Source organism: Phacochoerus africanus, chromosome 6, assembly GCF_016906955.1.
Source record: "Phacochoerus africanus isolate WHEZ1 chromosome 6, ROS_Pafr_v1, whole genome shotgun sequence".
In the NCBI taxonomy this organism is placed as follows: Eukaryota; Metazoa; Chordata; class Mammalia; order Artiodactyla; family Suidae; genus Phacochoerus; species Phacochoerus africanus.
Window position 1 is genome coordinate 81,118,136 of NC_062549.1, and position 24,447 is coordinate 81,142,582.

Genomic DNA, 24,447 nt, shown 5'->3' on the forward strand with positions numbered 1-24,447 from the left:
AATAACATTTACTTATATGTTCACAGCTGAAATTTCAAGAGTAAAACATTTTTCTCCTGAAAGGAGACACTTCCCCATCACTCAAATGCAGACATCTGTTATCAAATTACATCCATATTACATCATTGGTGGGTGAAACTGACCAAAACAGAAAGTGAAACCACACGCTTTTTTCTACTAAAGCTAAGGACAAAATTAAGTAATGGAATTTTTATAAGATTTTTGACTGGTTCCTTCTTAATTAGGGGGTTATTTTTGTCTGAGAGAAGCAGTATACCCAAAGAGGAAGGAAGTATAATATAACTAGCATGAGGGCAGAGAAAGGTGGTCTAGACTTTACCCCACCCACCATAACCTACTCTATAATGCAAACCTTCAGAAACCAAAGTAGTTTAGACTTTGTGCACATTGCTCCCTTTTCTGTTTTGTGTGTGTGTGTGTGTGTGTGTGTGTGTGTGTGTGTGTGTGTGTGTGTACAGCTTAGGTGTATACAAGCAGTTTCTTAGAGCATTTTTCCAGATGTCACATTCCATTTATCTTTTGGAAAATCCACCGAGTGTGTGCATGGATTTACATAATTAATGGAAACATACACATTACATCAATCATTTCCAAACACTTCCCTTGATTTCTGCATGAAATACCCGGGGGCGCCTCAGAGGAGAGCACCTCCTCCCACACCACTGTGCAATGAAGCCCTTTACCCCCACTGCCGGTCAGGAGCGTCCATCGCTGTGCAACGCAAACATCCACACCGGAATGCACTGCTCTGGAAAGCCTTCCTGCTTCTTCTGGCCCAGCACCACCAGCCCACTCTTCCTAAAGAGGCTCCGGAAGATGTCCATGTCCCGAGTCACGCTGCTATCGGAGAGATCGAAGATGCAGCCTTCCCGAGCCACATTGTCCTTCAGTATGATGATGCCGTTTTCTTTCAGGCCATCTCGGCACCGGCAAAGAAATGCAAGAAGGTCTTTGTCGGTCAGGTACCCTACAGGTGCAGCCAAGTAGATGGAGAAGAGGACGAAATGGTGAGTGGGGAAGGAGGGGAGTAGGAAAGACGGAACAACTGGAAGGCTAAAAATCAGGAGCCCATTTGTTCACTCATTCATGAATTATTTAATTGCCTGAATTGTTCAGTTGCAGGAGGCTTTGAGAATTTGGATAAGAGGACAGGTACTCTCTTTGAAGGGCACTCTCTATAAAACAGATATCATCCTACCTAATTTATCTACCTCCCAGGCATGAGCTAATTGATTGCCCATTACTTGGGTTCCCTCCATATCCCCTGAACAGCCCAACTCTACCCTCAGTCCTCTCTGTCTCCTACACAGACACAAGCACGGACACACTAGGACCAAAATCAAATTCACTACCGTCTCATTTCCTGGGGATTTAAATCTAAGAAAGTCTACTTTTGCCAATAAATGGGAATAAACTCTTTTTGACACCACTTTTTAAAGTTCTTCAGATATTTAGGTTTCTTCTAGGATTTAGGTTGGTCCAAAGGCACTCCATCGCTAAGGATGGGAATTGTCAGACTTGCTCAGAAGGGGAGAAATATGGGGGACCAGAGCTTTTGGGGGTGTGCCCATAATACCTAAGGTTAACTAAGGCTTCTAAGAACAACCATAGCCAGATCTCCCTTTGTGTGCTTGCTCCATCTCCACAAATGCTAAACTTAGCCCCGGGTGTTGTCCTCTCTATCTGGAATGGGAAAAAAGGGCAAATGTAACTCCATGCAGGACTAACCAGAGACCCACTGAATCCAGATGACATCGTATCGCCCCAGTGGGGGTGTGAATTCCTGCAGGCTTTGGCAGTGGTAGCTTTCTACCTTGTCCCCTTTGACCTGCAGGTAGTTCTGGGCTTCGAGGAGGAAGGATTCCATCATGTCCACCAGTTCCACGGTGTTGAAAACCGGCAACAAGACATGCTTGCTGACCCTTCCTATCCCAGAGCCGCAATCCAAGGCACAGTCTGTCCCAGCTCTCCCGGGCCCCTGCAGAAAGGCACCTTGTGGAGTACTTCAAGTGCAGACACTCACCCTGAGTCTTGGACACTCAAATACCTCTCTAAATAAACTTTATTTGGATCTATTTCATAACCCTTAAATGCACTATTTTCAGTGTACCATTCAATGAGTTTACAAATGCATACAGGAACTATCACAATCAAGTTATAAAATATTCAATTACTTTTTTTAAAAAAAATCCAAACATTTCTAGTTTTTGCCTTCTTTAGTTTATCCTAATGAAGGTCTTTAAAAGAATTTTCAAAATGGAATTTTAGAAAATAGTGTCATAGGTTTGAAAACTTGGTAATTTTCTCTTAAAAAAAACCCTAAAAATGGGCCATTGAAAGCCCTGTGAAAATAGAACACTGTTAACAGTAAATTTGGGTCAAGCCCACAGCTAAATGGATGTGCACCATAGCTTACTGCCTTGTTTGAAAAAAAAAAAAAAAAGGAGTTCCCATCATGGCGCAGCAACAAATCCAACTAGGAACCATGAGGTTGCGGGTTCGATCCCTGGCCTTGCTCAATGGCTTCAGGATCTGGCGTTGCTGTGAGCTGTGGTGTAGATCGGTGGCTACAGCTCCAATTAGACCCCCAGCCTGGGAACCTCCATATGCTGCAGGTGCAGCCCTAAGAGGACAAAAGACAAATAAAATAAAATAAAATAAAATAAATAAAGATAGGGAGCAAAGCAGTGAGAGACCCTTTCTGAGTTTTAAAATTACTTTTCACATTCATGCAATGAACACATTTCAGTTCATACTGGGATAATTGAATTTTTTTTCAAAACTAATTCTGGGGGCTCTGAATTATCTACCATTCTTGTATGGAAGATTTTTAGGACCTGAGCTGAGGAAATGCTAACTGTTCCATTCTCAGGCAAGGACTTCATTTCACATTTGGCCCTCATGGCATGCAACACATTTTTGAGGATAAAACGTGGTTGCAGCAAAGTCCCCACTTCTCTTTTCATGCTAAAAATGTTCTGCTTTTGTTCCAGATAGCACAGATTTACTGGGCACAAAAGCCCTTCAAAATTTTAAGGTAGATATGTGCATTAAATTAACTCATGTGAAAGATGGAGAAGTGGGAGGAAATCAGCCAATGAGAGCATTTTCAAATTTGTTTCTGTAGGGTAATATATACAGAGACATACATGTATGTATGTATGACTAGTGTATAGCTATGAGATTATATATGATTCAGCTGGTCTAAATTAGTTGGTCACAATTTGGACGGCTGCTCAATAGGTTTTGCATTAGAAATTACAGTAACAAGATACTTGAAGTTGTCAATCAAGATCTTAAGGAGAAAGCCTACTCTTGATTTCTCAGAAACTAAGGATTTTTTTTTATTTGATCAAAAGGTAAAGTTTGAGCAGAGAGAAACGTCAAAAACACTGCTTTTCAGTCCACTCAAAAGGCCTTCCTTACAGCAAGAAAGGTACAATGAAGTACAAAAAGTGAAGCAACTATAGCTTATTCTCAAAGGAAATAATAACCATAATTTATTGACTGCTTGTATATAGTAAATTCTTTGCCTCTATAATAACTATGATAATTGAAAAATTCCACAAGGTAATGATTATTCTCCAAGTTAGAGATGAGGTTTCTAAGTTAACGACTTAGATTTCTAATACTATACAACTAATGGCAGACCTAGAATTCAAACAGCAAACTGTGTGAATCCAAAGCTAGTTCTGCCTCAAAGCTGTCACCTCAAGCGCCATAACGCTGATTCCCTTGGCATTACCTACCAAGAATTCTACGGTTTCATTCAGATTTATCAGGAAGAGGTCTATGATCGACTAGTGATGTCTGCCTTGATTATGGGAAGGGGAAGTGGTAGTACATATGCCATGTGTTTGCCATTCCTACTTATATTATGCTACCTCCCTCATTCAGATATTTTAATTTAAACTAAACCCATTCATAAAAAGGCCAAGGCCAAAGTTTTATGTTGGGAAAGCCATATAAGTAGTACCTTATAAGTAAATGTATAACATAAACAAAATGGGGGAAACTATATGGAGATTATTTTAAGTTACTGAAAATTACTTCAGTAGAAATTTATATGCTCAACTAGAGATTCTCATTATAAGTTTTTCTTATCATTATTTGGCCTTAAAGCCTCTGATCATGTTGCTCACATTATGGTAGCAAGTGGTTTTAGAAATTGAATCATGGAACAATAAAGAAGAGACCCCAGAGATCTATGCCAGAGGATTTCAAAAAGGTTATTAACAACTGAACTCTCTTTTTTTTTCTCAATGAACAAATCAATATGAAGTTTCTTTGGTTAAAATGAGGCAGGGCCTCACCCACTCACCCTTCCTATGATTCTCCCAATTAGCCTTGAAGGAGCTCAGCAAGACTCTAGAGTTTTAAAACCAATCATGTCTAATTCCCCTACTTTTTCAGATAAAGAAATTGAGACCCAGAGGGGTAAAATATTTGGAAAAGAACTCCCTTGAAAATTCTTACCCTCTGATGTATATTTTTCACCAATTTAGATGTGTGATATTTGACTGCAGTTATACTTGAAACAACATTCATTTTCAAATGCAAAAGATGCCTTTCACTCAAATCCTGTGCCCCTTAGCCTTTCAGCCCTACTCCTAGTTCTCTTTATTCTATATCACTTTGAGTAGTGGGCATTGCCTGTCATTGCTAGGCGCCAAGTTTCCTCCCCTGTCTCTCATTCACATGCCGTTCCTCTGAGAAGAGATATTTAAAGACTGAACTCAGGGATAACATCCCTAGTCTCTTGGACCCCCTGGCTGCCCATAACTGTGATGGGATTTAAATGTGATGCCCTTCCATGAATGTGACCAGAACTACACCAGTGTGTGATTTCAAAATGAGATGTTTTGTTTGATGATTTTCATTTATTATGCTATCTCCGTATTTATGGACTCATATAAAATAGTAAGATACTTTTAGGAATTTCATTTTTGTTTAGATTCCACTTAAATATTTTGTTTTGAAGAACATTATTTTACATTCATTCCAGTGGCATTAAAACTAAATTAAAAGTGCTAATGACACTTTATAAAAACCATGAAATACAAGATATACCCAAGTTTTGTAGTCATCAAATCTCTGAGAACTGTTAAAAGATAAATATCATCAAATATGGATTACTTTTTACAAATTTCTACTTTCCCCAATAGAAAACTAAAAGTAAAAAGTGTTATCAGCTATGCATGACATCATCTTGGTCTCATTTGTTTATTTGCTAAAGTAAACATATTTGCAACAAGTTTAAACACCTTTTCCCACTGTCTCATGTCACTAAGTGTTGAAAGGAAAGCAAAACTTTAAATTAAACAATCTGCCTTTTCCCAGTTGACACAAGGATAAATCATGTCAGATACTCATATTCCCTAACTCCTTGTATCTTGACCTGGATACTAATTTAGCATATTATTAAGGTCAAAGTACCAAAATATCTTTTCTTTAAAAAGACTGTGCTTGTACTTAGTTAGAGGTCACAGCTTTACAATGAGCCTTGTCTGCTAAGAATGACTCCTTATATTTGTTTGAAAAGAGCAGGCTGCTCTTTTCCAACATAAATATGTAAGCACAAGGCTGTTTCCTTTCCCAGGTCCATGGGCATGTGTATGGGCTCTATCTGACCAGCATCCCTGTGGTCAGCCTGGCATTCCACATGGAGTGACAAGACAGCTGGATTACTAACTAAGCTTCTGAAATGGTTTGGGATCAAAGTCAGTCTCACAACGAGGCAAGCAGAAAGGTCTGCTCTGAGACAGACTGAAGGAGAGTTGAGGTCTCTGGCATACACACACACACACACACACACAGCACAAGGAGGGAATTTTTTTGCTTTATGAGACAAATGGAAAAAATATGTTGTGGTTAAGAGCAGGGAATGTGGTGTCAGATAGACCTGGCTGGGCATAAGTCCCAGCTCTGTTTCTTACCAGCTGTATAACCTTGACAACTTGCTTAACCTCTCCAAGCCTCAGTATCCACAACTGTAAAAATGAGAATAATAATAGCACTTACCTCCCAGAATTATTGCAAAGAGTAAATGAGACAGTGCTTCTAAAGTGCTTATCAGAATGACTATCTCTGAAAAAGCGCTCAATCAGCAATTCATTAAACTCAATAAAGTCAGCAACACTGATTTTAAAATATTCCAGGTTAACCTGATCTATAAATAGCCCCAGCCATTATCCCCAGCTCCTTAGTCCTTTATTGCTACAGCTGATATTCAGATACTTCGTCCCCCCAATGAGTGCTCTATTTTGATCCTATTTTCTGCATTCAGGCAGGGGTGCTCCAGGGAGGTTGGATGAGAAGTGAGCCTCACCTAAAAACTAGGGATATTATAAATATTATGCTTCTAAATAGGCTGACAACACAACCCCAAATATTTTTAATGTTTTCTTTATCAGAATAAAACGGGCTCCAAATTTCAAACAGACTTCATAGTGAACTGGAACAAAACCTGTTTGCTAGTTAGGACTTTGTTCTCAGTAGAACCAACAGCAGCTCTATTGTGTGAATTAAGTCTATTCTAACAACTGAATGAAAATCCTTAAAATATAATTAATGCATTTTATTAAAGCTTGTTATTATTAGCCATAGTAATAAATTATATTTATTGGATAACAATTATGTGTACTAAAGTAAGCACTTGACACATATTATCATTTGAGCTTCACATTATCCTATGAGGTAGGTTCCATGGTTATGCCCTAGTCAATGGTAAGAAAATTGAGGCTTAGAGCATTTAAGGAACAAGCCCAAGTTTGTTTATACAGTAAGTAGAAGAACCATAACGACTCTAAAGCATAAGATTTTGGCCCTTATGCTCTACGAACTGTCTCCATATGACCTGGAAATGAGGAAATGGAGTTTCACCCAACACCAAGTCTACAAAGGCATCACATTCTTTCAAGGCAATGTCTAAACTACATATAAAATAATATAAAGAGATTCCATTATACTTACCATTTTAAAACTGAACATAAGCCTTCATTTCCTTACCACATTGAATTTTTATTACAGGGAATCAATAAATCACTCCAGGATCCCAAATGGCATGATCTCCCATCAATCACCTGGGTGTCAACTGTTTTTCTATGAGACTCTGGAAGATAAGTCTTCTTAATCCACTAATTGTAATATTAACACTGTTAGTTTACCTTCCCTGAAACATGAGAGATTAGCTGGTGCTAGGAGAATAAAATGTCAAGGGGATAAACCAATCATTTGATGGGACCTATCCTTTCTGAACATCTTAAAACAGGCTTTCATATTAAACTCTTGGCTGAGCCATATGGCTTTAATATGACTTAACTGACAACACAGAAGCATGTGAGCTCAATGTTTGCAAGGACTCTGCCTCCTCATCAAACTGCAGATGGATAACTCACCCCAACAAATTTCCTAAGAAATTCCCGAGAGGCCTCAATATCTGGGTCGGACAGTTCAATGAAATTTCCCATCATACCCTCTTCTGTAGCTGGTACTTCTTGATAGAAAAGCTTAGCTCTGGCATAGAACTGCATCTCTCCATTGATGACTTGACTTGTTAAAGCATACAATTTCACTGCAAATGAAATATTATTAATATTTATTAATATTTAAATGCAGAACAAGTTCAATCTTATGCATCGAATTTCCTTTTAGAAGCCTACAAATTTGTGCTGTGGAGGAAAGTATATTAGTTTATTTCAGAAGATTTGAGTTCTGTCTCAGTGACCTACTGGCTATGTAACCTTGGGTAAACTTCTTAACTCCTATGATCTTCAGGTATCTCATGTATAAGTCACAATCATGTGGCATTTTCATGATTTAATAACACTCAAGTTTAATTTTTTTTTTATTTTTTTTATTTTTTTTGTCCTTTTGCTATTTCTTGGGCCACTCCCGCGGCATATGGAGGTTCCCAGGCTAGGGGTCTAATCGGAGCAGTAGCCACCAGCCTACGCCAGAGCCACAGCAACGCGGGATCCGAGCCGCGTCTGCAACCTACACCACAGCTCACGGCAACGCCGGATCGTTAACCCACTGAGCAAGGGCAGGGACCAAAACTGCAACCTCATGGTTCCTAGTCGGATTCGTTAACCACTGCGCCATGACGGGAACTCCTAATTTTTTTAAATCTTGTCACTATGTTTTTAAAAATTTGAACAGTATTTGCTACAATAGAGTAAAGAATGTCATTAGTTTCACAACAAGTTTTTCCTTTGAGATCCAAATATTTTATGAGAATTTAGTCACTAATCTTTACTTCTAATCACAAGGTAGATTAGAATGGATGACTATTTTCTTCATCTCTTTTTTAAAGCAATTCATATCCAAATATCTCTTTGTACCAACATTACAGAAAATGTACTAGGCCTCTCTTCTGAAAGTAGAATAATAAAAAAGAAATAAAACATTTATTGAGCAACTATTCTGTACCAGGTAGGACAGTAGGCACATTCATATATGTGTCATTTCATTATTTCAGAATGTGAGGTATGAAGACTTTTTTTTTTTGTGTGTTATGTCTTTATAGGGCCACACCTGTAGCATATGGAGGTTCCCAGGCTAGGGGTTGAATCGGAGCTGTTGCTGCTGGCCTACATCAGAGCCACAGCAATGCCAGATCCAAACCTCATCTGCGACCTACACCACAGCTCATGGCAAAGCTGGATCCTTCACCCACTGAGCGAGGCCAGGGATCAAACCCGCAATCTCATGGTTCCTAGTTGGATTCATTTCTGCTGCACCACAATGGGAACTCCAACATTTATTTTTAGAAAAACCTGTCTTTCCACTTCTGAGGGGTAAATGAGTATGCATTTAAATAAGTTTGTGAACCAAAATGCACTCTTACAGATATAAAATATTTTCATTAGAGGATATTGAGGAGGAAGTGGTAGAAAATGAGATTAAAGGGAAGAACCTCTTGTTCAAGATTGTAGGCTAAATACATGCATTTGTCCTCCCTCCTCCCCAATATTCCCCAAGAATTGTTTTAATAAACTCAACTCATAACAGTGAAGAAAATGAGAAGGGGCCACCAAGGATTCATGATTTCAACAAATTTCTGGAAAACAAAAAGCAGATGTAATAAAGCTAAAGAATTTGCAGCTCAGAATAATTGCAAAAGGAAGTAAGAGTTAATTTAAAAAATATGTCTATGGGCCAACTGGTAAGGCATCAATGCACCCTCCCCAAAACAAAAAGCAGCACAGCTATAATCCTAAGCGGGGGATAAATATATATCTTCTCTAAAAAATTTTAAAATATGAAATTCCCTTGGGAGAAGTGTATCAGTTAGTATTGAGATCCTTGAACACTATGCATTCTGGCATATAAAGAATTCCAAGTACCTCATTTGCTCACACTCATCAGAGTCTAGTAAGATATACAGAGACATGTAGGGCTTCTTGCCATCCTTTCTATTCAGTGGAGAAGTATACAACAGAGGAAATTTCTCCACTACCAAAATCATTGATATTGACCTTCACTCCTAACTAAGGATAAGTAATGATTTCCAAACACATGAGGATAAAGTGGCAGTCTGTAAAACAAAGCTAGAGATAAACAATTAGAATTGACCTCCAAAGGAAATAGAAATAATCCAGGAAATGAATGAGAATTTAAACCAAAACTAAGCAAAAATTTCATATCCTTGAAGAGACATGAGAACAGATGCATCTATAAATCAAAGATAACATGCCAGGAAAATTATTATATAAAGAATAATAAAGAATTCTTAAAATTAAAGTATTGATTACCAAAAACTTAACACTGAGTAAAATCATCAAGACATAATGGAGTAGATATGGAAAACAGCAGTAAAATGATTAGAGCTATAAAGACTTAATTCAGAAGGCTCAACATCAAGCTAAATAGGATTCTCAAAATCAGAAAATGGAGAGAAGAAAATTGATTTCCTCTCTGATTTTTATGATTTCCTTCCTTCTGCTGACTTTAGGGTTTTCTTGTTCTTCTTTTCCTAATTCATTTAGGTGGTCGGTTAAGTTGCCAATTTGAGATTTTTCTTCTTTTTTGAGGCAGGCCTGTATTGCTATGAATTTCCCTCTGAGCACTGATTTTGTGGCATCCCATAGATTCTGAGTGGTTGTGTCTTCATTATCATTTGTTTTGAGGTATTTTTTTAATTTCCTTCTTGATTTCCTCACTGACTCATTGGTTTTTTTAGTAGCATGTTGTTTATTCTCCATGTAGTAAGTTTTTTCTCATTTCTTTTCCTGTGGTTGATTTCTAGTTTCATGCCATTATGGTCAGAGAAGATACTTGAAATAAATAGAGACTCTCATATTGAGTGAAGTAAGTTAGAACGAGAAAGACAAATACCATATCATATCACTTATATCTGGAATCTAATATATGGCACAGATGAACCTTTCCATAGAAAAGAAAATCATGGACTTGGAGAGTAGACATGTGGTTGCCAAGGGGGAGGGGAGAGAGTGGAATGGACTGGGAGCTTGGGGTTAATAGATATAGACTATTGCTTTTGGAATGGATTAGCAATGAGATCCTGCTGTGTAGCCCTGGGACCTATGTCTAGTCACTTATGATGGGGCATGATAATGTGAGAAAAAAGAATGTATACATGTATGTGTAACTGGGTCACCATGCTGTACAGCAGAAAATTGACAGAACACTGAAAACCAGCTATAGTGGAAAAAATAAAAATCATTATATATAAACAAAGAAAATGGAGAGAAGAAAATTATCAAAGGAATAAGAGAAGAAAATTTCCCAGAGCTGAAAGAGATTATACGGTCCAAAAGTACTGAGGTGCATGTATTCAAAAATTCTAATAATTAAATAAAAGTCACAATTATACATACCTTTAGGAAAATTCAAACAAAGTGTAATGAGAAAATCATTAAGTTATTTAGAGGAAAATAATTGTTGACCTTCAAGTAGGGTTGCCAGATTTAGCAAATAAAAATACAGGACATGCAATTAGTTTTGAATTTTAGGTAAGCAACGGATAATTTATTAGTGTAATTATGCTTGAAATATCACACATTGCATGGGACATACTTACACTAAAAACTGTTGATTATCTTAAATTTAAATTTAGGTGAATTTTATATTTTATCTGACAACTCTATGTTCAAAGGACTAGAATCAGGCTTATAACACAGATCTCATCAGAAATACTGGAAAACAGTGGAGCAGTTATCAATATTCTGAGTGAAAATGGCTTTGAAGCTAAAATTTGTTACCCATTCAAATAGTGAAAGAATATTTAACTACCTCCCCCCCCATGGATTCATTTGTCAGAAGTTTCTTGAAGCTATATTCCAGCCCAAAGAGGATTAAAATCAAGAGAGGATATGTAATGAAAGACAGTTAAATCCATTGGAAAGACATTGAAATCCCCGGAATCCATTGGAAAGAAACTCAAAATGACAGATATTATCATATTTAGAAATGAATCAGTTTATATTACAAGAAAAAACATAGGTTTCAAAAAAAAATATCTCCAGGAAGTAGAATGATCTAGATTCTGGGCAATAGACAGTAGGTAGGAAGCAAGGAGTCATTCGTGATATTCTAAGGACAACATATTTTTAATTTTAATCAACAAAAATAAAAGACAGTTGGAAACTGCAAGTAAGGTACACAATGGTCTAAAAATGTTATGATCAGGATATGCAGCAAACCAAAATATGGCATAGTTTTACATAGAAATGGTATAAGAAAAGAAAATCTACTTAACATTAACTAGGAACATTTTTCTCCAGATAACAAGATTGTGACTTTGGGCGAATGCACTACTTGGCTCTGAATTGAACAATAGTTACATTGTCACAAATTTTGATTCTAAAAGTTAAAAATTCAATAAATGCCACTACTATCAATTGTGTTTCATCTGTGGAGTTACATCAATATTTCCCAACTTGAAGACATTGGAGCCAATGTTTGGACTCTTGAACAACCACATATTTGCTAAAAGGGATATAGGAATCAATTCCCACGTATTTTACTTTCTAGAAACAAACAATATTACAATGTTATATACTATACCTCCCTTATGTATAACACAATAGATTATTATTTTAAAAATATAAATCTTTAAAAGCTATTTATAAATATATAGATGCTTTATTGACATTTTATATACAAGTTAGCTACTGATTGAGAAAATACAACACTAGAAGGGGAGTCCTCATGTTCAAAAACATTGGGAACCACTGACCTACACCAGTCCCCATTGCCTAGCACATGGTAAAGTGTTCTGTAAACAGGTAGCTCAATAAATGCTTAAAAATTCAACAGAGATGACAAAAATCAAGCATCAGCATGCCAAAAAATGACTGTTCCAAATTCTTCTGTATGTATCAGAAACTAGGCTAGGAAATCACAGTTCACAGAGTCTTCCCAGAGTTGACTGCTTCTTGAGATCACAGGCAAGCCCCAGCCCAGTGTTCTTATGGATCAAGTCAAAGCAGCAAAGCAGCCACACTCATCATCACTTGCTTAAGTCAACTAGTTGGTGAAGTTTATTAAAACCCTTAATCTGGAAATGGGAATGGCCCATTATGCCAGCAACATTTAGACCACAAGTGAATGCCAAGCTCAGCAGGGGTCAGACTCAATAGGTAAGTTTTTATGGTTATGGGCTTGAGTTCTCATTTTCACCTAATTGATAGGAACATTCCACTAAAAAGATATATGAGGTGTAATGGCCAGCTCCAGGTTCTCCCTTCCTGATACCTCCTGCAATGGTGCCAGTTGATTCAGCTAAGGTAGTCATCAGCCCGTGACTTTTTATTATAGAAATACATCTAGTGGCTGGCTTATTCTTACAAGATTGCAATGTTGTGAAACTTGGAGTAGTCTAAGACAGAGGCTAGACACTCTATTACTTCTTGGTATAATAAGTTACTTATTTCTTGATCTACATTATGAGCTGAACTCCCAAGAACCTTCCACTGGCTTACTTGTTACATAAATAGAGTACATGTGAATTTGCCCTGAAGAATAAAAATCTTGAGAATTCTCTAAGCAAAATTTTGTTGAGACCTAAGTGTTTATATTTGCTGAGTACCTCATTTTTTTCTTTTTGTTTTTTTATAGTTGATTATAACTCTTTTATACTTTATTCCAGATGTTAGACAACTGAAAATTTACCTGAGAGTGCTCAGAGTATGTCTGGGCTGTATTTAAACAGTAAGTTTGAAATTATTTGAGACAGAATATTGGATTAAGTTAGTCTTTTATTTATAAGAGAAAAGAAAGCCCAACTAGGAGAAATGTATGATCGCCCATAAAAGAGATTGGTAGTTCATGATTTCTTTATTTAGCCATTGAAAAAGTAATGGCAAAAACTGAAGAAAGGAAGGAAGGAAAGAAGGAAGAAAGGGAGGGAGGAAGGAAGGAAGGAAGGAAGAAAGGGAGAGAGGAAGGATGGATCTAGGCACAATGGAATATTAGCTGTAAACATGAAGAAAATCCTGCCATTTGTGACAACATAGATGGAACTTGAAGGCATTATACTAAGAAATAAATCAGACAGAGAAAGATAAATAACGCATGATCTCATTTATATGTGGAACCTAAAAAAAAAAGTCAGATTTTTTTTGCCAACAGTAAAAGGTGGGAAGAAGGACTTTACCAATGTTTCGGGTAGAATCCAAAGGTCTCCAAAGGTCTGTGTGCCCAAAAACTAGAATTTTGTCATTAATGGGTCTTAAGGATTACCCTAAGAGGCCCTCTAGGTTTTATTTCTCCCCTCCTTTCTTTAGGTGTCTGGTGCATCTTGCCACTAAAAGAATGCACCACCAAACCTGAAAGTTTTAGTGGACTTCTTTCCTTTTCAATTGAGGGCTATTTCAGTGTTTCCGAAGTTCTTTCAGGCCTTCAACACAAATAAGTTAACCAAGGGTGGGAGGGAGGGAACATACCCCACTTGAGCAAGGATGTACTCAAGCTGCCCCCACACGTCATATCCCCTCCCCCCTTCAGCTGAGTATCTTCTTAACTCTCTGTTCCTACTAGAGTGTTCTACCTGACCCACCATCAAATTTGAAAAGGTCGGAATTCAGGCAGAGGTACTGGGCACAGATCTTCCATAGTGAGACTTTGCATCAGAAGAGTCAGAAGCAGATTCAGCAGTCACTTCCTCTGCACTTTTGCAGTACCTGTGATGGTCCCTATCACTATTTCCACATTCCACAAAAAATATCTGTGTGGGTCTCTCTCCTCTATTTTATTTTCCTTGTACCCTCAGGACTTACCATTACATTTAATACAGAGCAAGCCTCCTTTGAATGTTTACAGAATAAATGAATAGTGTCCAGCTTTTTGTTCTTTGAATAAGATACAGGTTCAACAACATAGTGAGTGGTTACAGGAAAAAGCCAACATAATCTTATAGGGGTCACACTTTTTGTAGTTTGTGGAAAACTACAGGAGGATATCTATTCTCCTAATTAGGCACACCCAAATAATTAAAAAATAATAACTATCATTGATCAAATATGTATATATGTACCACATATGCTAAGCATTTATATCTAGCTGAATATATGAGATATATTTTTTTTGCTTAAGAAAAAAACAAGGCATCAAAAGGTTAACTAAATTGCTCCCTAGTGAGTGACACAACTGGGATTTAAAACTAAGTCTCTTTAAACCCAAAACCCATATTTCACCCATCCCACACTGTGTATCTGAAAGTCTTTAAAATAAAGGGAAATTTTCTGGTTCTTCATTTCCTTTGTTTGCTTGTTTGTCTGTCTTTCTAGGGCTGCACTCGCAGCATATGGATGTTACCAGGCTAGGGGTCGAATTGGAGCTGCAGCTGCCAGCCTACACCACTGCCACAGCAACACCAGATCCAAGCCCTGTCTGCAGCCTACACCACAGCTCACAGCAACATCAGATCCTTAACCCACAAGTGAGGCCAGGGATCGAACTTATATCCTCATGGATACTAGTCAGGTTCGTTAGCACTGAGCCACAATGGGAACTCCCTGGTTCTTCATTTGTTTAAGGTGAAAAATGATCCTGTAGGGTTTACATCGCAAAGGTAACAATACACATTTGGAAAATGTATCATTGTACAATCAATTGTGCAATAATGCCTGCCACAGGGATGAAATCAATTTGAAAAAATGCCAATAGTTTTATGCTGTTTCATTTGGAAGTTCCAATGGTATTATAGAAAATGTTTTTATTAATTCTAGTTTTTAATTTTGACAGCAAAGCCATAACTATTGTTCTTAATTTCCTCCTAAGAGCCTAATTCTTCTAAAAAAGGGTAAGTGAAGTGGGATTACTGACCATTAGTGGGTACTTCCTATATACCAGGCGTTATGGTAGGCACTTTCATATTATCTCTTCACATTATTTCTTTAAATCCTCACAATGACACTACAAAACTGAGATTACAATCATCATTTTACAGCTAAGTAATGAATGAACTAAGAAGATTTAGCAATTTACTCAGTATTATACAGAAATGACGTGTCATAGCCAGGCCCTAACCCAAACCTATTTAAATGCAAAGACTTTATTTTTTCTGCTAAACCCATAGAACACTTGTTCTAAATGTGAAGTTAGACTAAGCCTTTAACAATGTCCAGGAGTAATAGATTCCTTTGCAACATACAATTAATAAATATTCATTGATGTCTAGGTACTCAGAAATGTGCTGTGAATAGTGCCAGAAGAAATACTGAGGGTTTAGCTTATACGAACTACTCAAGTTGGGCCCTGTGGCACTGGTATGCAAACGGGAGATTTATGTGTTTCCCTGTTCTACTTCCAATTTGTTCACAAACAGCCATCTTTGGAAAATTCATTCACTCCAAGTCTCTAGTTGAACTTGAGCTGGTATAACTAGATTATATGAACCTACTCACTGGCTTGCTTATCTTGTTGATTATCTCAATAGAAAGCCAGTACTTCTCATAGACTGTTTTATATTCCTGTCAATTCAAAATTTTGTTAAAACTTATATTTCTCTCCACATTAACCAGGTTGCCATTTTCATTGGGAGGTAGCATGAGTTTGTGATTAAAAAAGACAGACTCTGGTAGTTAGACTCCTGAGTTCTCATCCTGCTCCACACTCACAACCACATGCTCTTTGGCAAGTTACTTACTTCCTCTATGTATTAGTTCCTCAGATAACACCACCCCTCAATAGGGATGTCATGAAGATTAACTGAAACTATATATGCAAACCACTGAGACTAGGAATAAGTTTGTTCCCATTTCTTTGTGAAGACCTGTTGTATTCAATGGCATTTCCACTGGAGATGTTTAATCAGCAGGCTCTTGCTTCTCCATGAATCACTGAAGCAAGCTGGGGAGCTATTTCAGCAAATGTCCCCATGACTGAATGTCACTGCATAATGTGCTGGTGTGAGGCTGGCTGCCTAGTGCAGGCAGTGGAAGGAGGAAGGAAGGAAAGAAGGAATCAGAGAGTCTGGTTAACCACCGTTCTTCCCAAACAACAATCTCTCTGTGTAGACTCTACACAGAGGTCCCCCCAACCTTTTAAAAGAAAGGCTTTATTTTCATTTCTATGAAGCCTTGAAATCATCAAGAAAAGGGGAAGCCAATTCTAAAGCACCTCAGTGGGGCTGAGGAGGAAGCACTTCCACTGGCTGAGATCTGCTTCCAAACTGAAAAGATTAATATCCACTAAAGCCTCAAAACTCCCACATAGTGAAATAAGCTGATCGTCTTTGGGGATGCCTGTTATAAGGAAAGTTACATGGTGACTTTAAAAGAGCCCTGGCTTTAAGGAAGGAAAATAAAAAACTATGTTTATTGAGCATTGACTATTTCCACATATATAACTGCATTTAATCCTTCCAACAGCCCCACAGTTTTGAGAAAGATGATGCACAGAGAGTTTAGTAACTTGCCATAGTGTTTCCTCTATCAATAGCAGTGTCAGAATTTGAACTCAGGACATTGGTAACCTGCAATTAATTACTAGTACAGGGTCATGTAATTTGTCTAATAAATATTTATTGGGGTCTTTTAAATTCATCTTCAGCTTCTATCTGAAGTTAATTTCTTTTCTCCATAATAATTATTTTTAAAATTTGGCAGTTAACGGCACCTTAGTGAGTCTCTTATAAGCTATCATAATTGACATCTTTCTCCTGACTAATGCATCTTGGGTCAACAAGCTACTGCTATTAAGGTGTGGCCCAAAGAGTGTCTCCAGAAAAGCAACACTCTGACAAGCCATGGAGTGGCCAGAACATCATCACCTTCCAAATAAATTTTTCTAAGTTTTCCATTTGGACACAAAGGGATGTATATTATGTCCTAAAATAATTACTTATGGTAGTGTGATCAATCAGAACATGCTCTGGTCCTGGGTTCTTGCTTTGGTTATCTAGAGGAGACCTATCTAGATTATATCTCATCGTCTCTGAATTTTCTTTCCCTCACTTGAAAAAATAAGATAGGGGACAAGCATGAGAAGGTGGGTGAAAAAAAATAATGATACTTACCCTATCTACTTCATAGTGTGACTGTGAGGATCCAATAAAGTCATAAATGAGAAAGTTTTTGTGAGAAATATATATAAATATGAGATGAAAGTATTCATATGTCTAGAATTAAAGATTCCCCTTAGAAGTGGACTTATGGAAAATGACTCTGGTAGGCTGGTAGACTGCTAACATAGTTTTGAATGCTATACAAAGCATTATATAGCCCCTTCCATGTCTGGAAATCCTGGCCACATCAAATGCACAATGGGGCTTTCAGAAACCTTAAGAAAGCAGACTGGGACTGATGCATACTGCCCCTGCTTTTGTTGGGGGAAAATTTAAATCAAAGGGGGATACTTCACTCTTTAATCACAAGTTGTCTCCTCAATGGTTTTAAGAGTGCCCTGGTAACCACTTTCACAGAGGCTGAGAAAAGTAGTGTAGACAAATCAGATAAGTTTTTATTGCCCTATTGTCCAATTCTCTGAAAACTAGAGGAAATCACTAAAACAGAGACAACGGCCCAGTTTTTTCCTTAATATTCTAAGACCAAACTAATATCTGCTTCTTTAAAGCTCTTGGACAATTATTGTGACTCAGGAAGGCCAGAAATGATCACACACACACACACACACACCACCACCACCACCACCACCACCAATACAACCACCAACACACACATACCACCACCGCCAAAAACCTTGATCAACTATTGTTTAACTTTTCTTTTTAAATCTTAGTTGGTATACTACTGCATTAACACTCTCATCTTTAAATTGCCTAACTTGCCTACCTCTAAATTTTTGCAAATATTAAAATTGTCCTCCCAAATTCAAGAAATTAATTTCTATAAGTCTGACGCTCCAGCAACTAACACCCAGAGAAGCAAGTTACCCATGTCTAAGAGTATATGGAAGTCCCCAAATAGAAGCTTGACCTGCCAGGCAACATCTGGTCTTTGCCCTTTACATAAAAGAATGCCATTGAAACATTTAAGCCCAATGACATTAGTTATGGGTCTTTTTTATCTGCAAATGTCCTTGTTCTAACTCCTCTTGCAAAAGCCCCACAACTTCACATAGAGAGTCTCTGGTCATTCCTTGTCCCTTTCCTAGTAGCTCTGACTCACTTACCCAGGGGGATATTTTCCAGCAGGTAGAGATAGCTCTGAAAGAAGTCATTGCAAATGGCTTTGTGAAGAATAAAGGACATGCTGTGTCGACAGAGTTCATCGTCGGTCTTCTGCCAGCGGGATCTAAAGGCAAAATGTGCTCCCAGGTGGGCCATGGTGAAAGGGCATAATAATTATTCCTACAGAGAAAGGGAACTTGCCTGGCTTTTTCTTTGAATTAGCCTTCTCTTCCTACATGAACTTGAGACGACTGTCATTTTAAACCAGCCCCTGTCCATCTATATCAGGAGAGGTGTCATGGGGTTGGGGGGGGAGGGGCGGCAGACATCAGGAGGTCAGGCTCTTGGCACATCTACAGTCTGATTGCTTGGGCCACACCACTCCAAGCCAGCAGGTGCTAAGTAAAGATGAAAACAGGCTGAGTGAGATCCTGCCTCATCCAGGAAAGAGCACGCCTCCCTCCTTTAGCTGCCACTTCAAACAGGCAAGAGCACAGCCAGCAGCCAGCTAACACCCTGAATATTTGCTTTAATTTGATTCCTAAATTGGAGTGGCCTAATTTCCATTTCAAAGCATTGTGAATATTTTGCAGGAGATCCTGTTCTCTGATTTCCATCACTCCTCCTGGGACACGGAATCCTCAAGTTACAAGGACCCTTCAAAGTCATCTTAGCCATGAACACTTCTTTCATCAATTCAGTTTTGCCCAAATCATTTCATAGAGATAGACGTGTGTTTCCTATTTTTAAGGATTTTCAAGAGACACAATTATATGAAAGCTTGTTCTGATGTTAACAAAGTCTCCTCTGTCAGCAACTCTTCCATCTAGCTTGCTGTAAACAATACCTAGTCATGTAAGCTTGTTTCTCCCTTTCTGATTATTGTGGATATGCTTTTCCTCATAAGTGCTCATTTGGTTTCTGTACTGAGTATCATCTAATTGTCCCTGCATGTCTGCTCTCCACTCTTTCTACATTACTCTGTGTGATTGGAGACTGGACTGCATTGACATCAGTGGACTTCCTGGTTGAGTTCTGCCAATGGGTAGTGCCAGCAGGAGGCTGAAGGAGAGTATGTCAATGTGTTTATTCCCCTGGCACCACCCCTGTGGAGATGCCATAGGTTAACTACTTCCTAATGTGAAAAGTCATAGCTCCTGTCCGTAAGTCTTCTCATATAAATGCTCTCTCCTAGTTTGTTTATTTTTTTCTCTTTACAGCTGCACCAGCAATTTATGGAAATTCCTGGGCTAGGGGTTGAATTGGAGCTGCAGGAGCAGGCCTACACCACAGCCATGGCAATGCTGAATCCAAGCTGCATCTGTGACCTACACCACTGCTTGCAACAATGACAGATCCCTAACTCAATGAATAAGGTTAGGGATCAAACCCACATCCTCACAGACACTACATTAGATTCTTAACCCGCTGAGTCACAATGGGAACTCCTCTCCTAGTTCTGAAAACTGCTCCCTCATGCTGCTTCAGGCCTCAGGGTAGTGATGCACCAGTTATCACAATCTGTGGAGTAATGCGCTATTCCTTGTCATTTCTCTAAACTTACCACACCTTTATAAATAGTCCCTTTATTAAACTGACTCAAATTCTCAATTCGTGAATGTCATCTGTTTCCTGGAGGGATAATATTTTAACCATCTAATATTCTTTTTTTTTTTTTGGCCACACTCAAGGAACATGGAAGTTCCCAGGCCAGGGATCGAACCCATGCTACAGCAGTGACAAGCCAGATCCTTAACCTGCTAAGCCACCAGGGAACACCAACCATCTAATATTCTTAACAAGAAAATCCAGGAGTGCCCATCATGATGCAGTGGAAATGAATCTGACTGGGAGCCATGAGGTTGCCAGTTCGATCCCTGGCCTCAGTGGGTTAAGGATCTGACGTGACCATGAGCTGTGGTGTAGGTCACACACACACACACACACACACACACACACACACACACGGCTCAGATCTGGTGTTGCTGTGGCCCTGACGTAGGCCAGCACCTGTAGCTCTGATTAGACCCCTAGCCTGGGGACCTCCACATGTCACAGGTGCGGCCCTAAAAAGATAAAAGACAAAAAAGAAAGAAAGAAAGAAAATCCACAAGAACTCAATACTCTATTGGCCCCATACTATGTTTAACCACTCACCACCCACTGTCCCTCCAAAATACACATATATACCCACATATGCACACACTATAGTAGTCACTTCTAAGATGGCCCCTATAGATCTCCACCTCCTGCTTAATATTCATACCTCTGTGTAATCCTCTTCCCTGGGCTAGATTATTGACTTACTTCTAAAGAATAAAATATGGCAGAAGGGATAGGATGTCACTTACAAGATCATGATATAAGAAGACTGTTTTTGGCATTTTCCTTTGCTCTCTTGCTTGCTTGCTCTTAGGGAAGCCAGCTGCCTGTTGTGAGCTGCCCTAAGGAGAAGCCCACATGACAAGGAACTGCCTCAGTGTGAAAACCCAGGAAAAGCTAAATTCTGCCAACAACCATGAGTGAGCTGGGAAGAAGGTCTTTCTCCACCCAATCTGATAAAAGACCCTGAGCCAGCTAAGCCATGCTCAAGTTACTGACTCACAGAAATAAATGCTTCTTCTTTGTAGCAGCTAAATTTTGGAATAATTTGTTACAATGAAGCTAATGGATAGCTAATTCACACATCGTCAGTGGAATTTTTATAAGATTGGAATCTAACCGTGATCTTTCTTTAAGTATAATTTATGTGTTAATCTTTTAATGGGAAAAGAAGTAAGGATTCCATTTGTTTGATGCTGTCTTATTTTTCTTCATTTTCCTATGTTTCTATATTTCCATTTCCCCTCTCCCTACTTCAAGGGGCAGCCACATAATTTCAGTGGGATTATCCCCATTCCCAGTTTCAGGAATTGCCTGAGTTGCATTCCACATTATCCATGGTCCCCTTGCCACAGTGCATGGTTCATGGATAGGTACGTCATCCTGTCATTGCGTTTACCAATGAATATGTGATATTCTCCTGGCTTCAGTTTTCATTTGGAAGTGGGTGCACTGTCTACATTTGTACTGTCTGTGCTAGCAATGAGGAATCTTATCTAGCACAAATACCATCCTGCCTCGTTTTTACTCAGTTCATGAGGATGGAGATAAAATACGGTATCAAACAGAATTGGGATACTTCAAGTGAGAATATTTCACGTTGTTAAGGAGGAAGGCTCTAAACTAGAATTCAACATATCTGACTAAGTTAAAATTCATACTGGGAAAATTTGACAAATTCTTAGTCTTTCTGAGCCTCATTTTCCTCTTCTGTAAAAGGAAGGTAATGATAATAGTACATACCTCTTATGATTGTTGTGAGAACTAAATATACTTCATGTAAAACACCTCAGTGCCTGGCACACCGTACATGTTCAATAAGTGCTAGCTATTATCATTGTAGTTTTTGGAAGAAAGTTGATAAGTTACAGGGACTAAAAATACTTTCTGTCTCTCTGGCTCTTTTGGGATTATATTCAGTGAGGTATTGTCTCTTACCATGACTTTTCACCATATATCCAAGAGATTATTTGCACCCTATGCATTTAAGAATTGAAAAGGAAAGAAATCCAAATGAAATGTGCTCTCAAAGCTCATTCATTCAGCATTCATCCTTCAGAATTTTCTGTTGTTACAGGAAAAACAAAGCAACGTAAGAAACTCAGGAACCTAGCCAAAAAAAAAAAAGAAAAAAAAGGAGTTCCCGTCGTGGCGCAGTGGTTAACGAATCCAACTAGGAACCGTGAGGTTGCGGGTTCGGTCCCTGCCCTTGCTCAGTGGGTTAACGATCCTGCGTTGCCGTGAGCTGTGGTGTAGGTTGCAGACGCGGCTCGGATCCCGCGTTGCTGTGGCTCTGGCGTAGACTGGTGGCTACGGCTCCGATTAGACCCCTAGCCTGGGAATCTCCATATGCCGCGGAAGCGGCCCAAGAAATAGAAAAAAAAAAAGAAAAAGAAACTCAGGAATCCTCCTTTGTTACTTTATTTGTCAATACATCTAATAGGAGGTAGGTTCTTAACCTCAAAATCTTAGTAATGTTTAGATAACCTTTCATATGCTGAAAATGTTAGGATGTATGATCCTGGGAGAGAGACTGGGCAAGCTCTGACTCCAAGTTATTCAGTATTCTTTGTTTGGCAAGCAACATTGGCAAGCTTCTCAGTTCTCACAAAACTAATTTTATTTCACTATAAAATGGATGTTAAATTATTTATGTTTGCGGAAAGATTATTAAGTGTTCTAAGATCTCTAAATTTCAGACCTGTAATTCCTGTGTGGGAATGAAAGACTGAATGGCTTATACAAAATGACTTTATTAGCTTTTGGTTATCTCTGTGAGTTACTTTAGATTTTGTGACCATTTCTCATACTGGTATAGCTTGCATCAATTTCTGCTTCATTGCATTTATTTCCTTATGCAAATAATTTTTCTCTCACAGCTGAAATGCTCTGTTGCTATCACTTCATATCACTCTTGACCATATTCTTACTGGGTGAGGGAAGTTATGATACAGATCTCCAGTCTACCCCAGGCATCCAGTTTCCAGGCAGGAAAGGAAAACAATAATGTAAAGGAAAGAAATATGGTGATAGCAAGGGAACGTGGAAACTCTGAATCTATCCAGGTTGATTTCTTCTCACAGTAATCCCTTGGCAAGAAGTAAATCACAGTTAAACAATAAAGTAGCATGAAAAGGAGTTCCTGTCGTGGCTCAGTGGTTAACGAATCCGACTAGGAACCATGAGGTTGCAGGTTCGATCCCTGGCCTTGTTCAGTGGGTTAAGGATCTGGCGTTGCCGTGAGCTGTGGTGTAGGTCACAGACGTGGCTTGGGTCCCACGTTCCTGTGGCTCCGGCATAGGCCAGCGGCTACAGCTCCTATTAGACCCCTAGTCTGGGAACCTCCATATCCCACGGGAGCAGCTCAAGAAAAGGCAAAAAGGCAAATAAATAAATAAATAATAAAGTAGCATGAAAAGAGACTTAGAAGTAAGGAAGCAAAGAAAAACAAAATCAGAGGAAGCATACTCATTCAGTAGTATGATAAGCTAAATATATGGGAAAAACCAATCAATATAAAATACCTATCAAGTTAACATTCCTTAATACTTTAAACTGAAATTCAATGGCAAAAATAAATGTTTTCTGACAAAGATAGAACTCACCATTCATAAATGCTCACTGAAAGGAATAACTAAAAAAATTTTACTTCAGGAAGAAGGAAATTAAGACAGAGAGCTATTAGCACAAGAATAGCTAAAAAGGTCACTACAACACAAATAGAGCCCCAGATAAATCTATTTACACATGTTAAGTAGATAAAACATAGAAATAATATTATAGTAGAAAAAGGATTGTTTCGGTAAGACCCCATAGAAGTTCCCTTGTGGTGCAGGGGGTTAAGGATCCAGTGTTGCTGTGGCTGTGGTGTAGGTCACAACTGTCATTCAGTTTCAGTCCCTGGCCCGGGAAATTCCACATACTGCAGGTGCAGCCAAAAAAAAAAAAAAAAAGAGAGACCCCCTAATGTTGGCACAATTGGACCTACCTCACATCCTACACAAACCAACTCCAGGTAGATTGAAGACTTAAATGTGAAAAGCACAATTCCAAAACTCTTTGAACAAGTTACAGGAAAACATGTTTATGATACCAGGGTAAAAACATATATATTTTTTTAAGATGCAAAAAACAAAAACCATAAGTAAAGAAAGTTAATTAATTTGACTGAATTAATATTCAAATAATGAACTTCTGGCCAATCAAAAAAAAAAACATAAAGAAAG

General features: G+C 38.4%; 1 protein-coding gene across 2 annotated transcripts; it reads right to left on the bottom strand.

The window, feature by feature from the left end:
* Window positions 1-252: 252 nt before the first annotated feature.
* NTMT2 (N-terminal Xaa-Pro-Lys N-methyltransferase 2) lies at window positions 253-18,862 on the bottom strand. Of its 2 annotated transcripts, XM_047783963.1 has the most exons (5): window positions 18,622-18,862; window positions 7,419-7,594; window positions 5,958-6,011; window positions 1,750-1,999; window positions 253-988 (listed from the first exon to the last, which is right to left on the bottom strand). In XM_047783963.1, the coding sequence occupies exons 1-5, from the start codon at window positions 18,773-18,775 to the stop codon at window positions 717-719; spliced, it is 906 nt and encodes a 301-aa protein (XP_047639919.1). In that variant the 5' UTR covers window positions 18,776-18,862; the 3' UTR covers window positions 253-716. The 2 variants fall into 2 exon arrangements, with proteins under 2 accessions (XP_047639919.1, XP_047639920.1); XM_047783964.1 differs by lacking the exon at window positions 5,958-6,011.
* Window positions 18,863-24,447: the final 5,585 nt, after the last annotated feature.

Coding starts and splice junctions, on each gene's coding strand:
- NTMT2 (XM_047783963.1), bottom strand. CDS start 18,775: ATGGCCCACCTGGGAGCACATTTTGCCTTTAGATCCCGCTGGCAGAAG. Junction 2,000..5,957: donor TTGTCAAGGTTATACAGCTG/GTAAGAAACAGA, acceptor GCCTTTCTGCAG/GGGCCCGGGAGAGCTGGGAC. Junction 989..1,749: donor CTGGATTCAGTGGGTCTCTG/GTTAGTCCTGCA, acceptor CTGCACCTGTAG/GGTACCTGACCGACAAAGAC.